The sequence below is a fragment of the Heptranchias perlo genome, chromosome 29, assembly GCF_035084215.1.
Source record: "Heptranchias perlo isolate sHepPer1 chromosome 29, sHepPer1.hap1, whole genome shotgun sequence".
Lineage (NCBI taxonomy): Eukaryota > Metazoa > Chordata > Chondrichthyes > Hexanchiformes > Hexanchidae > Heptranchias > Heptranchias perlo.
In genome coordinates this window covers 18,668,454-18,683,237 of record NC_090353.1, presented here as the reverse complement: position 1 = coordinate 18,683,237, position 14,784 = coordinate 18,668,454, and the positions used below count along the sequence as shown (strand labels likewise).

The 14,784-nt window shown below is 40.2% G+C and overlaps 1 protein-coding gene across 7 annotated transcripts in view; it reads left to right on the top strand.

The window, feature by feature from the left end:
- LOC137299471 (ran-binding protein 3-like) overlaps positions 1–14,784 on the top strand; it is a 303,210-nt gene that overhangs the window by 244,834 nt on the left and 43,592 nt on the right. For 6 of the 7 annotated variants that reach the window (XM_067968224.1, XM_067968221.1, XM_067968217.1 and 3 more), the window contains 2 exons: positions 842–934; positions 6,285–6,418. In XM_067968224.1, coding sequence (XP_067824325.1) covers positions 842–934; positions 6,285–6,418 — 227 coding nt within the window. The remainder of the gene's footprint in view (positions 1–841; positions 935–6,284; positions 6,419–14,784) is intronic. The other variant, XM_067968219.1, reaches the window with a different exon arrangement.

Sequence of the window (14,784 nt, the reverse complement as noted above, 5' to 3'; positions counted from 1 at the left end):
CAGATTCACAAATTGAAGTACACTCTCAGCCTTCCCCATGCTCAAATCCAATGTGTTGTACCGTTTTTGTTCCTGTGTCATAGTAATTCCTTCAGCAGAGACTGCATTAAGCTGGAACTGTATTATAGAGGTAAGTACTTGGAACTTTAGGTGTCCCCAGACTAATGTATTATACTACAGACTATGGTCACGTACACAACCTTATTCCACATCTCTACTTGGTCGTATGACCATTTACTTTGTGATGTACACTGGTGAATCACTTTGCAGTTACCATGAACCAGTTGTACCTTTTGTTTGACTGCAACGTTGTGAAAACCATGGAGGGGGGAGCTTCAATGCTGCAGATACTAGAGGGTTAAATCTTCTGTTTCTGAACTCTAGTATGATAGCAATAACTGTCTCCCCTTTTCTATTCGGCATCCTTTTGGTATTAAACTGCTATGCTGATGTTTAAACGTCTTTCTAATCAGCGCAGGATACTATTGCTCAATTTTCTGTATTAATCTTACTGCTGCTTGCAGCTTTCAGTTCCTTGTGGAAATGTACCTGGCTAGAGGTTGTGTGGATTGCCCAGAGATGCTTTTCTGCCAGTAAAGTTCATCACTCAGTGATGTGTTTTTTAAAAACTCAGAGATTTACTCACTGTCCCTATTTTGCTTGTAGCAACACGATCTGCACCCGAACACTGTTCAACAGGAGGGATGACTGTTTTGGAACAGTTCTCCTTAACATTACAACACAGTGTTGTACTATACTAGAATTGCAGCTTTATTCAAAGCAGTATGCTTGAATAACAACAAAGCTGAGGTGATGTAAAATCAGTTGTTTGGTCTTACAGGTCTTCCTAGTCAGAAGTCCAAGGAGCAGCAGCGGAGCGTCCTACGTCCAGCTGTCCTGCAGGCACCACAGCCGAAGTCCTTTACACAAAACGGTAACTGGTTGGAACTGCGATTCCTCTTTGTACTGTATAACCTCTTGGAGATTTTGTTGCCAGTCTGCATATGCTATTAAAGCTGCATTCCCCTTACAATTTTCATCTAATTTAAATGTGATTCTCAAAATAAACCTCACCTGAAATATAAATTCAAATTTTAAGATGTTTGCTTTAATAAGCACAATTGTTTCATTGGTGTTTACATTGAGACCTGTCAGTTGTGGGGATTGACCCAGCCATGATGAGCTTGGAAATGTTCCACGTTCCCAACTCCAGCTATGGTCAGCTGTGAACCCACCCCCAAATTCTCCTTTTTGTACTTTTTTTTCTTCTTTCTTTGCTTTCCCCACACCCACTCCCCCAGCATCTGCGTCCAAATCACTCTCCTGCAAATGACTGATTTTGCTGTAAGCACCAGTGAACTTTTTTTTTAAAACAAAGGTGAGGATTATTTTTGAGAATATTTCAGTTTAAATTTTAAATTGTAAAGGAATGTACCTTTAATCTTCATGTACACAGAGACTGTTCATCTAGTCAACTCAAACAGCTGACACAATTTAAAGAGCATCTAGGGGAACCACACCTTTCACAAAGCCAGGACTCAGATTTAAACCACTGGAGAGTCTACGTGAGCCACCATAAAGGATATTTCGTTCATACTGTGCCTAGGAACCAGAGCCAAACCAGTGATCCAATTACCATTGAACATGTGGGAGAGATTGGAACATCTAATAACAACATGAAGTGCAGGGCTCTGAATAATCATCATTATAATATGCACAAGAAAAACAGTCTGGATTGTGATGCAGTTAGTTGAATCATGGATACTTGGTATATCCCTGTACAAGGGCTGGTGATGCTTCATTTTCATCCATCTGCAAGCTCCATATGAAGTGCTTGCTTTTCACAGATTGTGTGCATTGAATCCCCTCCCCCTGCACATCCCTTTCACTGCCAGTACCTCATCCTGGACTTAAATGATCTTTGTGCTTGGGGTTTTCAAATCACAGTAGGAGCAAGGGCAGCTGTTAATCATGACTTGGCAGCAGTAACTGATGGAACAGACACTATACCCCTGCAGGGATTGAAAAAGAAGAGAATCAACACAATGCAATAAAAAGGAATGGATAGAGGACATGTTTTAAAAAAGAAGAATTAGAACAAGAGAAATCAATAGAATCAAAGGTAAATGTAAAAAAAGGATCAAAAAGAAAAAATAGAAATGAAAACCAGTAAAAGAAGTAATGAAATTGGGGAAGAAATGAGAAAAAATAGAGGGAAAAGCAGTGCTCAATAAAATGGAAATGGAAGAATGAAGAGAGGAATTTGAATGTGCTTCAGGCCATGCTATGGCATCTTGCTTCAGAAATTCAGAATTCTGTGGATCTTCCCACACTCAATCTCTCACTTTCTCTGTTGATGGCAAAGCATTGGTACTAATCCAGCTCAGTGATTGTGAGCATGTTACAGTACAAGTTGCACCATTATAGAAATCCAGAGCAGTATAAAAAATGTATCTTCACATGAAGAGAAATATGACAGTCTGTTGATCTGGAGATGATAGACATTCATTGCATGTGAAATGGATCAGTACTAATGGTTATAAGCTAATTTAATGGTTTACGGCAAGGCTTTCATTTGTTTAGCATTTTACCAATCTTTTCTATGGATAACTTGCTGTTTCATACATTTTTCTTCTTGTTGCCATCTCTAATTCTCCATTTGGTGGAGTGATATTCAGTTATTTATACTTACAGAATTGAATCTGAATCTTAACAGATGTGTAACTCATTTCCTTGAAATGTTGGAGACTATATTTATTCTTGGAAGAAGAATGGGACTTGTATATAGGAATGGGCTACTGGATTAGGATTCCTGTTGCAGTGCATGTTGAGTGTGTTGAATAGGAATGTTGTGCTTGAATCAGTCGAATGTATTTTGAATCAGTAAAGCAAATTTTATATCTAATTATATAAGTATATATGCATGTGATATAAGTGTATATATAAAAAGAATTATGTATCCTGAAGTTGCATATATGGAAAAAAAATATCTTTGTGTCATGATGTTTCATATGCAAGACAGCTGCATTGGTCTATTGGCTGCATATATTGATGGGGAATTACGTAGTGAATTGTAGTTGGAGATTCTTATCTCTCTCTAATAATGTAGCCTCTGAGCCATTGGTTAATTGGAAGCACTTAAAAGCTTCAGACACACTTTTTAGAAAGTCATTACTGTAGTTCTTATTTTGGTGGACAAGAAACAGTGAAGCTGCAATGTGACCAACCGTCTTTGTTCCCAGTTAGTATGATTCAGGCCCACTCAAGAGTGGGCTCTGGATCTCCTGTATGTCCTGGTAGTGCACATCTTACAAAGCTCATTCAGTTATAATTTCCCTCTGCACAAGATCCAGCAGATTTAGAAAGCTCTTTGTTGTTATCCATTTAAATATTAGAGATGGCTGTCCTGATGTTCACAAATGTTGGGGGTGGGGGGGTGGAGATGAGAGTGCTTGAGTGTCATCAGTTTTACGAAGTTGACTCCTCATTGTCTTTGATGAGAAAAATACAGAATGTATTTCAATACATTTAGCCACATTTGTAGTTCTGATAAACTCAACAAATCTAAATCAAAACCAATAAATGCTGCTAATGCTAGTTTTTCTTGCTGGAACTGTCTGCTCTTTGTCTTTTTTTTTATTCAATGGGTGGAGTCTGTCAAGTTTCTGTAGTTTCAGGTAGATATGTGTATAAATAGTTTTGCGGTATTTTCTTGTGACAGCTCACACTGCTACAGATAAAACTAATTGTACACTGTATACTTGAGACATTGCATTTTTGTGTCATTGAGCTATTTGTGAGCCGTTGTCAAATTGTGGAAATGCTGTTCGAGAAGGATTTACAGAAATGATATGTTAAAGAATGCTGCATATTTAGCTCATTAAGTAACCATGCTGTTGATAGCTCTTCAAGTTAGAATCAGAGCTTTTCTTCAGAAACAAATATACCAGTTAGGAAAGTTAAGATGATGAAAGGGGTAGGATTTTGATGCTATTGAGTCTGGATTCCCAGGCAGTGATTTAGATAGTCATGGAAATTTACAGCACAGAAAGCGGCCATTCAGCCCATCTTGTCTGTGCTGGCTCTTTGCTAGAAAAATCTAAAAATAATTCCACTGCCCTGATCTTTCTCTGCTTCAATTATTTATTCACTTTTCTCTTAATCTCTGCCTCAACTACTCCTTGTGGCAAAGTATTTCATGTTCTCTCAATCTTCTGCATAAAGAACAATTTTACTAAAAATGAATAGCCATACTTTCCAAAAGATTTGAAGATCACAATTATTGGGTTGATAAAAGACCATTACTCCCATCAAAACTGCTTCATCGAGAGTGTGTGTGTGATTATTCACCCACCACCACTATCATCTGTTGATCTTCTACTTTAACGAACACTTCCATTGCATCCCCTGAATTTTTTTGAACCAGGGTCATTAATATCGCAATAGCTCTCATTCCCCACTTCTCTACAGATCCAGCTCTCATTTAAGGATGAAAGTTACTACCCCCACCCCCAATCAGCTGCCTTCTTTAGTAGTTTGCTCTACATGTCCATTATCTAACTGGAGGCAGGAATGTTTTTTTCTAATTTCTAACCTTGCTTGAGGCATGGGAATTTATCATTTGTGTTCTCCAGTTCTGTGCTCATTATCCAAGCTAAAGAGGTCGCTTACTTCAATATTATTTATGCTTTTCATTATTTTAAAAGACCTGTATTATGTCTCCCTCAATCTTTTCACCAGTGAACAACAAAAATGTTTAGTTGCTTGAGTCAAAACTTAGTCCCATAAGACCTGGAATCATCCTGGTCATTCTTCTCTGAACCCTTTCCAGTGCATCTACAGTACATCATTTTTCAGGTAGGGTGACCAAAACTGCAAATTCTAACTTGTCATCTGGCTTGGTGCAGGAATAACATCCAATTACAAATATTAATTACTAATACAAAATTTAAAATTTCTGATGAGTAATGAATCCCTTTTTGAAATTGTAACCTGAATATTAGCTTTCAAATTTATGTTTTAATGGCTTATTTATTGGTGATTTTATAGATTAAATTTTAGCTATGCTTCCATGCCATCAACTTGACCTATTATGTTTTCTATTGAAACCCTTCTGAAATGAGAAGATGCACTGTAAATTTGTCAATATAAACATTTGAATCATTGAGCCTTAATAAGGGAGCCATTATCTGTTGGCTTTTAAAAATTACACAGCTAACTGGAGGTTTACTTTGTCTAGAGGATAGTTCTTGGATTACAATTTGGCTTGCTTGGATAGATGAGAAATATCACCTACCCAAATTGTAAAAATCTTGACTTTCCCTGTATTTCCTCCTCGACAGTTCCGCCCTCCAACTATAATCCTGCAGCTGGGGGTACAGAAAGGCTGCAGAACGGCACGCTCCCGAATTGCTCACTAAATTTCCTTGGTACTGAGTATCCAGGACACTCTCAAAAGTGGGAGTCACAGAAGAAATACTGGGTAAATTCAATAAAGCTGTTATTGCTAGCACAATACTTGGAATAGAAACATATAATATCAGAAAAACCACCTGTGAAATGGTGACTCCTTCTGTCAGTTGTCCATGCTAGGTTTTCCAGCATAACTCAGTATTGATATTAAATTGTGCTTCATAAACTGTAGAGGTTAATGAAATCTAAGTAACCAGACCGGGGTTGGACAGCGATGAATGAGGTGGTGTGTGATTTATTTTGGTAAGGAGGCAGAACCCCTCCCACCCCCTTTGTTGGTTTATATGGCTGTTGTGTTGTGGGGTTGTCTAGGTCAATTATTGTTTTATAGCTGCAACAACTTCAAGAGGAAGTTGAAAGAATTAGGAATGGAGGATAAGATGTGACCATGCTAAAATCTAACTGAAAATTTCCTACTGTAACAGAGATACCCAACCTTTCTTTAACATGCTTAAAGTATGACAATTGAGTGTGTGCAAGGAAATATCTTCTTTAAGTGAGTATTTCTACTAGTATGTGTGTAAATCCAATCTCCTGTATTTCAGAAGACCCGTTTTGTTTACTGAATCCAATCTGGAGAGTTTGCTCCTTAGTTCACCTACATGGTTTATGTTGTGTGTGCCAACATTCTGCCTTTTGAAATGGATGGGTCATTTGGAAATGCAGCACAGAACATGCTGCATACTTCTAGAGCCTTACTTTCCAGCTATATCCACTCCTAATAACTGTCCTTATTCAAGTAACCCAAAGCCAGTACTGTATGAGAGCTGCACAGTTGAATCTAATTGCAGTCCTATTTATGTATATTCCAGTTGCCAGCAGTGGCACCAATGGTGTGAGCAAACAAACCGAGGAAGGTACCGCAGCCTCTTCTGTAACCCTGAACAGCACATCAGACAAAGAGACTCCATCTGTCAACAGTTCTACAGCCACAGTTAGTCATACGGTATGTAACACTGCTGGAAACAATCGGAATGTATTGATTTTGGAGCATCTAAACAAGATTAAATGTCTAACAACAATATAGATATGGTGTACATGATGAGGTCGGGCATAATTTTTATGCCTTAAAAGTTGACTGACCTGATAACTCTCAAGCAAAGTTGTGACTGAGTTATGGTTATGTGTTAATTGTTATTTCATGGATCCTTGTGCATTTTTTAAATATTACATGTTGGGCTAGCTGAATTTGTAGCTGCCTGGTCACCTGGACTTGCCACCAAAGGAATAGGCAGTTGGTCTGCTCCTGTAGCCTTACAGATATCACTATTGGCAGATTAGAATATATAACAGCAGCCTACTAAGGACTGTTTGATGTTGGTGAGGGTTAACCCTGTATGTTCCCACTCCATGCTGCTGTTACATACACAGCCATTGTGTTACTGCCATGAGCATTTAAATTTGCACTATGTTGATGAATGGATTATGAAGTAGATCTGGTGATGCAACTGTGAGCCATTTTTTGTCAATTCGCTGATTTGATGTTACATGAAAAATGTTTAATACAGATGCAATAATGTATGGTTTAAATTGTCTATCTCACTTGTAAGGATCCCTGATATAAAGAGATGGCTGTGTGCCTGGCACAAGAGTGTAATCTAATTGTAAGTAAACAGGAGACATAAGATTACTTCCTTCCCAAACAACATTCCTCCCCCACCTATTGTTTTTTCTTCAAACTAATAAGTCACACTGGGGTATGGCTCCAATACCTTGCCAACTGGGCATTGTGTGAGCCTGCATGGGCACAGGGTATTCGACCATGCATTTCGTAGTCTACTCAATCCAGTCCTTACCCATCATTTATGTGTGTATGCTTTCTAGCCAGGATCACTGAATACTGATTAGGAGTATGGATGCTTGCTGATTTACTCAGAAAAGATGAAGCCAATTGTACCACTTTCACCATTTTCCTAGCTGAGTTTGGCAAATTCAGCACCAGAGATTGAACCTGAAACCTTCCTGATCTGTATAGTGCCTTCAGTATTGTATCTCATAACTCATTACAATTTAAGATTGTTATTGAACCATTTCTCAACAATCTGTTAGTAGCTCTTATAGGGGCACTTTGTCCCCTACTATCCAGAGTTAAATCTTTTTTGTAATCTTCCCTTGCAGATGTGCCTGACTGTAGATTTAACAGTTATCCTAATTGGAGTGATCTGTGCAATAGAATTGGTAGAATATCAATGCAGATCAGGCTTTTAATGGCTGAAGTGACTAAACACATGTATATACGGTTAATTGGGGAAAATGAAGTATAACAGAATTCAGTAGATATTGAGGGTACAATACCAAACAGAAACCTGATGAGCAAAGACCATAAAGGGATTAAATTATACTTTCCAATGACTTCTCCTGAAGAACAGTTACGGTCCTCTCTCTTTCAAACTGCAAAGTTTTTAACAATTAAATCGCAACGACAATCCGCTTTTCCTCTTCCCTCTAGTATATGCCTTCTGTCATTTGGAATTGAAAGGTTATGTATGTAACACAAACCATACGTTACAAAGTCCACTCTTGAGCCCAGTTTGATAATTCAGAGGTCAACTTTCGAGCTACAACAAGTTCCTGTTCTTATCAAACTCAAAACAGAGTACTGCAGATGCTGCAAATCTGAAACAGAAAATGCTGACAACACTCAGCAAGCCAGGTTGTATCTGTAAGGAAAGGGAAAATGTTGACATTTCTGGCATAGCCCTTCATCTATTCTTATCAAATGAACATCCTTTGAAGTCAGGTGTCCAGCCAATTAGCCTTCATAAAGAAATGCAGATGATAATGCAGTAATATGAAATTCGATGAATTACATCCAGAAATATTTAGCAATGGTTAATGGTATTACACTTGAAGCAGACTAACCAGTTCCAACAACAAACATAATTTCCCAATCTTAATTTAACATGCATTTTTGACTGTAAGCGCACCTTCATGTAAGCTAGATAAGCACATGAGGGAGAATGGAATAGAAGGATATGCTGATAGGGTTAGATGAAGAGGGGTGGGAGGAGGCTTGTGTGGAGCATGAAAGCTGGCATAGACCAGTTGGGCCGAATGGCCTGTTTCTGGGCTGTAAACTCTATGTAATTTACATGTTGCCCATAGAAACAGTGGATGACTCGTTGCATTGATGAGGAAATGGAAGTTGGTTATAACAGCACATCAGTTTTATCATGGAATCAAAGTCCATTTTGGTTTCAACTCTTAAACAGCCACTCTTTCTTTTAAAGTCTGGGCAAAGCCACAAACTTGCAACAACAGTACAGGCACATAATGAAACCCTCGTATACAACTTTAGGCAGGCAAACTTCAGTATACCAGAGCTGTGTTTAGTAACGTAGGCTGAGGATACTCATTAAGAATAAATCTGTTGGCAATAAATATGTATTCTTCAAAAATGTGTAGGGCAAATACATACCTTGTACAGTAAAGGCAGGGTAAATAATCCTCCAAAATGGATCAATTTTAAAAAAAAATAGATTCAAGAAAATAATTCAGAGCATTTAGAGAGGATGACTATTGGACAGAATATGAAATTATACATGTCAGAAGTAAAAATAGGAGCTTAATCTAGAATAGAATCATAGAAGTTTACAACATGGAAACAGGCCCTTCGGCCCAACATGTCCATGCCGCCCATGTATGGGGTAGAACTTGCCAATCAGGAATTTGAGAGAGCTACAGGTGTAGACTCATCCTCTGTCATGTCCAAACAATGTAAGATGGCAATAAACAAAATAAATATGATGCTGGGATAGATGGCTAAATCAAGTAACTTCATATCCCAAAAGTCATGTGAAAACTGAATTGGCCTGGGCAGGCTACATCTGGAATACTGTGGTCACCATGATATAATGGGGTTGTCCAGCCCCTTGAGGTAATGCAGTGGAGAGCAACGGAGCTGATCTGCTCTGTAGTCCTCAAGGAAAGGACCTAGCAACAAATTGATAAACTGTGTCTTTTTTGCCTCTCCAAAAAATCTCATCGAGAACCGTCTAACGGTAAATCCATAATATATTCATTTAAAGATGAATTAAACTGCCTGTACAGCAATGTACACGGTGTCCAAAATAAAATGAGGGAACTGGAGGCAATAATCCGTAGCGAGGAACCAGATGTAGTAGGAATAACTGAAATATGGCTACATAAAGAACAGGACAGGCAACTAAATATTGCAGGCTATAACATAATCAGAAAGGATAGGGAAGGAAGAAGGGGGGGGGGTGAAGTAGCTGTTTTAATTCGAGATAATATAATGGCAATAGAAAAAAGGGACATAACTAACTGAAGGATAGAAACAGAATCCATATGGATTGAAATAAAAGATAAGGGATCTATCATGCTAATAGGGGTGTACTACAGACCACCTGATAGTGTATAGGAAGTGGAGAAAGAAATATGTAAACAAATATGTGAAACAAATAAAGAACATAGAATAATAATCATGGGAGACTTTACCCCCAAATAAACTGACAAGAAGAGATAGGTAAAGGGGTACAGGGAATGGAGTTTTTACAATGTGTCCAGGATTCCTTTCTTACCCAGTATGTAAAAAGCCCAACAAGAGAGGAAGCACCGCTGATCTAATGGGAAATGAACCAGAACAGATAAGAGAAGTAAGCATAGGGGAAAATCTAGGCAATAGCGATCACTACATAATAAGATTTAAGATAAAGATTGAGAAGGACATAAGTAAGACAAAGACCAAAGTAATAAATTGTAAAATGGCTGATTTTCAAGGGATGAGAACGGGACTAGGGAAAAAAAATGGAAAAATTTACTGACAAAGAAATAGAACATCAGTGGGAAACATTTAAAACAGCAATCAGTAGAGTCCAGGAAAAATATATCCCACTGAAAAGCAAGAACAAACTTGCCAGTAATGACACACCATGGATGAATAAAGAAGCAAGGGCGAAACTGAAACTAAAGAAAAAGGCATACACTAAGTACATAGACAACAAAGGAAAGGATGACAAAGGGTATACAGAAAGGTTAGGAAAGAAGTCAAAAAAATAATTCGGAAGGCAAAGAGAAATTGTGAAATTAAATGACCAAGGAATATAAAACGAAATAGTAAAGTATTCTACAGACACATAAGTAACATAAGAAAAATCAGGATGGGATAGAGCCACTAAGGGATACACACAATAAATTCATGGGTAATGACAGCGAAATGGCAGGAATATTAAATAATTACTTTGCTTCAGTATTTACCAGGGAGACTAACATGGTGGGCATGACATTAGAAGAAGAGATCAAAAAAGATATAAAAGACATTTACGATAGAAAGGGGGGAGATAATTGATAAACTAATCAAACTTAAGCGGCCAAACCCCCTTGCATCTGCACATATTAAAAGAAGTTAGGGAAGAGATAGCAGAGGCACTATTACACATATATAAAAATTCAATAGAAAAGGAAATAGTGCCAGTGGACTGGCGGACAGCTAATGTGATTCCTGTATTTAAAAAGGGAGATAGAACAAGTCTAGGGTATCTGTAGACCAGTTAGCTTAATGTCAGTGGTAGGAAAGATAATGGAATCCTTACTCAAAGATGTAATAGAAAAACGTCTAGAAACCAAAAATATAATAAAGGATAATCAACACGGATTTTAAAAGGGAAGGTCATGCTTGTCCAACATTATTGAATTCTTTGAAGAAGTAACAGAAAGGGTAGACAAGAGTAATGCAGTAGATGTAATATATTTAGATTTTCAAAAGGCCATCGATTAGGTACCGCATAGTAGACTCATGGCTCAATTCAGAGCATGTGGAGTCAGGGGACAAGTGGCAGAAGGGATAGCAAGCTGGCTACAAAACAGAAAACAAAGAGTAGGGGTTAAAGGTAGTTACTTAGACTGGTAGTTACTTACTTCCCAAGTGGTGGGACGTGGTGTTCCACAAGGGTCAGTGCTGGGACCACTGTTGTTCAACATTTGGACTCGGGAATCGGAAGTACAATTTCAAAATTTGCGGATGACACTAAATTGGGGGGTACAGTTAACACTAAGGAGGACTGCGACAAAATACAGGAAGACATTAATAAATTAGCAGAAAGGGCTTGTAACTGACAAATGAATTTCAATATAGATAAGTGTGATATGGCACATTTTGTTAGGGAGGATAAGGAGGACACATATTACTTGGAAAATAAGAGTCTAAATGGGGTAGAGGAGCAGACGGATCTGGAGGTACAGATACACAAATCGCTAAAAGTAATTACGCAGATTAATAACGCCTTAAAACAAAAAGCAAACCAACTACTGGGGTTCTCTTCTAGAGGGATAGAATTGAAAAGCAGAGGAGTTATGTTAAACTTGTATAGAATCTTGGCTAGACCACACTTGGAGTACTGTGAACAGTTCTGGTCTCCATTTTATAAAAAGGATATAGAGGCACCGGAGAAGGTGCAAAAAAGATTTACTAGGATGATACCAGAACTGAGAGGTTATACCTATCAGGAAAAATGTAAGGAATCTTACAACACCAGGTTATAGTCCAACAATTTTATTTTAAAATCATAAGCTTTCGGAGATTATCACTTTCGTCAGGTGAGTGAGTGAATAAGAAGCTCTCAAATCGCATATCTTATATTAGGCTGGGACACCATCACACCAATCAAAAGGTGTCGTTGGTGTTCAGACAGGTTAGCCACGGAAAACAGTAGGTCCCAGTGTGCTGAATACACATTGTGTCAAATTACACAGACAGAGAGAAAGAGACCCAAAAGGCAGAGAGAGAGAGAGAGAGAATATTAAAAACAGATAACTTTTTTTCCCCATGCTGGTGGGGTTACGTGTAGCGTGACATGAACCCAAGATCCCGGTTGAGGCCGTCCTCATGGGCGCGGAACTTGGTTATCAATTTCTGCTCGACGATTTTGCGTTGTCGTGTGTCTCGAAGGCCGCCTTGGAGAACGCTTACCCGAAGATCGGTGGCTGAATGTCCTTGATTGCTACAGTGTTCCCTGACTGGGAAGGAACCCTCCTGTCTGGCAATTGTTGCGCGGTGTCCGTTCATCCGTTGTCGCAGTGTCTGCATGGTCTCGCCAATGTACCATGCTCCGGGGCATCCTTTCCTGCAACGTATGAGGTAGACAACGTTGGCCGTTCTCCAAGGCGGCCTTCGAGACACACGACAACGCAAAATCGTCGAGCAGAAATTGATAGCCAAGTTCCGCACCCATGAGGACGGCCTCAACCGGGATCTTGGGTTCATGTCACGCTACACGTAACCCCACCAGCAAGGGGAAAAAAAAGTTATCTGTTTTTAATATTCTCTCTTTCTCTCTGCCTTTTGGGTCTCTTTCTCTCTGTCTGTGTAATTTGACATAATGTGTATTCAGCACACTGGGACCTACTGTTTTCCGTGGCTAACCTGTCTGAACACCAACGACACCTTTTGATTGGTGTGATGGTGTCCCAGCCTAATATAAGATATGCGATTTGAGAGCTTCTTATTCATTCACTCACCTGACAAAGGGGATAATCTCCGAAAGCTTGTGATTTTAAAATAAAATTGTTGGACTATAACCTGGTGTTGTAAAATTCCTTACATTTGTCCACCCCAGTCCATCACCGGCATCTCCACATCATGGCTACTATCGAAACCACAAACTGCCGGCTCACAGTGAAGAGGATCTCCATGAAGATCGCGCATATCGACACAGACATCAAGTTTTTACAGAGCTGCAAGAAAGCAGACAAGATCCCGAAAGGACTCCAGATCATGAACCCACTCAAGTCGACATACAACTCAGATTACGCTGAGAGACTCTGCCGTCGTACCTCTCGCACACTCTACAACCATCTCGTACGCCAACTCTACAGCAGACGCCGCAACCTCGAAACCAAGATAGAGTCCATACTCTCAACCTGTACTCGGGACACAGCAGACCAGCTACGAGACACCGCCAAACAGACGAGGCAACGGAACTACGCCGCCTACAAGAAAACCAAGAGCAGGAAGCTTGAGAAACTCGGCATCACCACCAGCATCAACCAAGCCCCCCCCGGTACCACGGTTACAACCACAGGGGAAGTCTATCGTCAATTTGTCCGACCACACCCTTCAACCAGACGAAATCGAATTCTCAGCCGAGGGCTCAATTTCTGCCCCACCACCAAAATGGACCCCATCGGTCTCGCGGCAGACACAGAGGAATTCATCAGGAGAATGAGACTCCGGGAATTCTTCCACAAATCCCAAGATTTCAGCAGCGAACCCAATGAGACAATCAACGATCCGGAACAGCAGACAGAGGGATCCGCGGTACAGCAACCGAAGAAGAAAGAGTCAAACTGGACTCCTCCGGAGGGTCGCTGCCCTAAGCTTGACATGTATGCTCAAGCAGTCAGGAGATGCGTCAATGCCAGATTCATCAGCCGCACTCACAAGACAGTCCAGAATGTCACCCGAGCACAACGCAACGCCATCAACGCTCTCAAGACCAACCACAACATCGTCATCAAACCAGCGGACAAAGGAGGAGCCATTGTCATACAGAACAGAACGGGCTATTGCAAAGAAGCATACCGACAACTGGACAACCAGGAACACTACAGACAGTTACCCACAGATCTGACCAAAGAACACACCCACCAGCTCAACAAACTGATCAAGACCTTCGATCCAGACCTTCAAAGCATCCTACGTGCTCTCATCCCACGTACTCCCCGCGTGGGAGACTTCTACTGCCTCCCAAAGATACACAAAGCCAACACACCCGGACGTCCTATCGTATCAGGTGACGGAACCCTGTGTGAGAACCTCTCTGGATACGTCGAGGGCATCCTGAAACCCATCGGACAGGGAACCCCCAGCTTCTGTCGCGACACTACAGACTTCCTACAAAAACTCAGCACCCACGGACCAGTTGAACCAGGAACACTTCTCACGACGATGGACGTCTCGGCACTCTACACCAGTATCCAGACGCCATCCTACAACTCATCCGCTTCATCCTTCGATAACCAGTTCTTTACCCAAACACACGGAACAGCCATGGGGACCAAATTCGCACCCCAATACGCCAACATTTTCATGCACAAGTTCGAGCACGACTTCTTCACTGCACAGGACCTCCAACCAACGCTATACACCAGATACATCGACGACATTTTCTTACTATGGACCCATGGCGAAGAATCACTGAAGAGACTACACGATAACATCAACAAGTTCCATCCCACCATCAAACTCACCATGGACTACTCCTCAGAATCAGTTTCTTTCTTGGACACACAAATCTCCATCAAAGACGGGCACCTCAGCACCTCACTCTACCGCAAGCCCACGGACAACCTCAC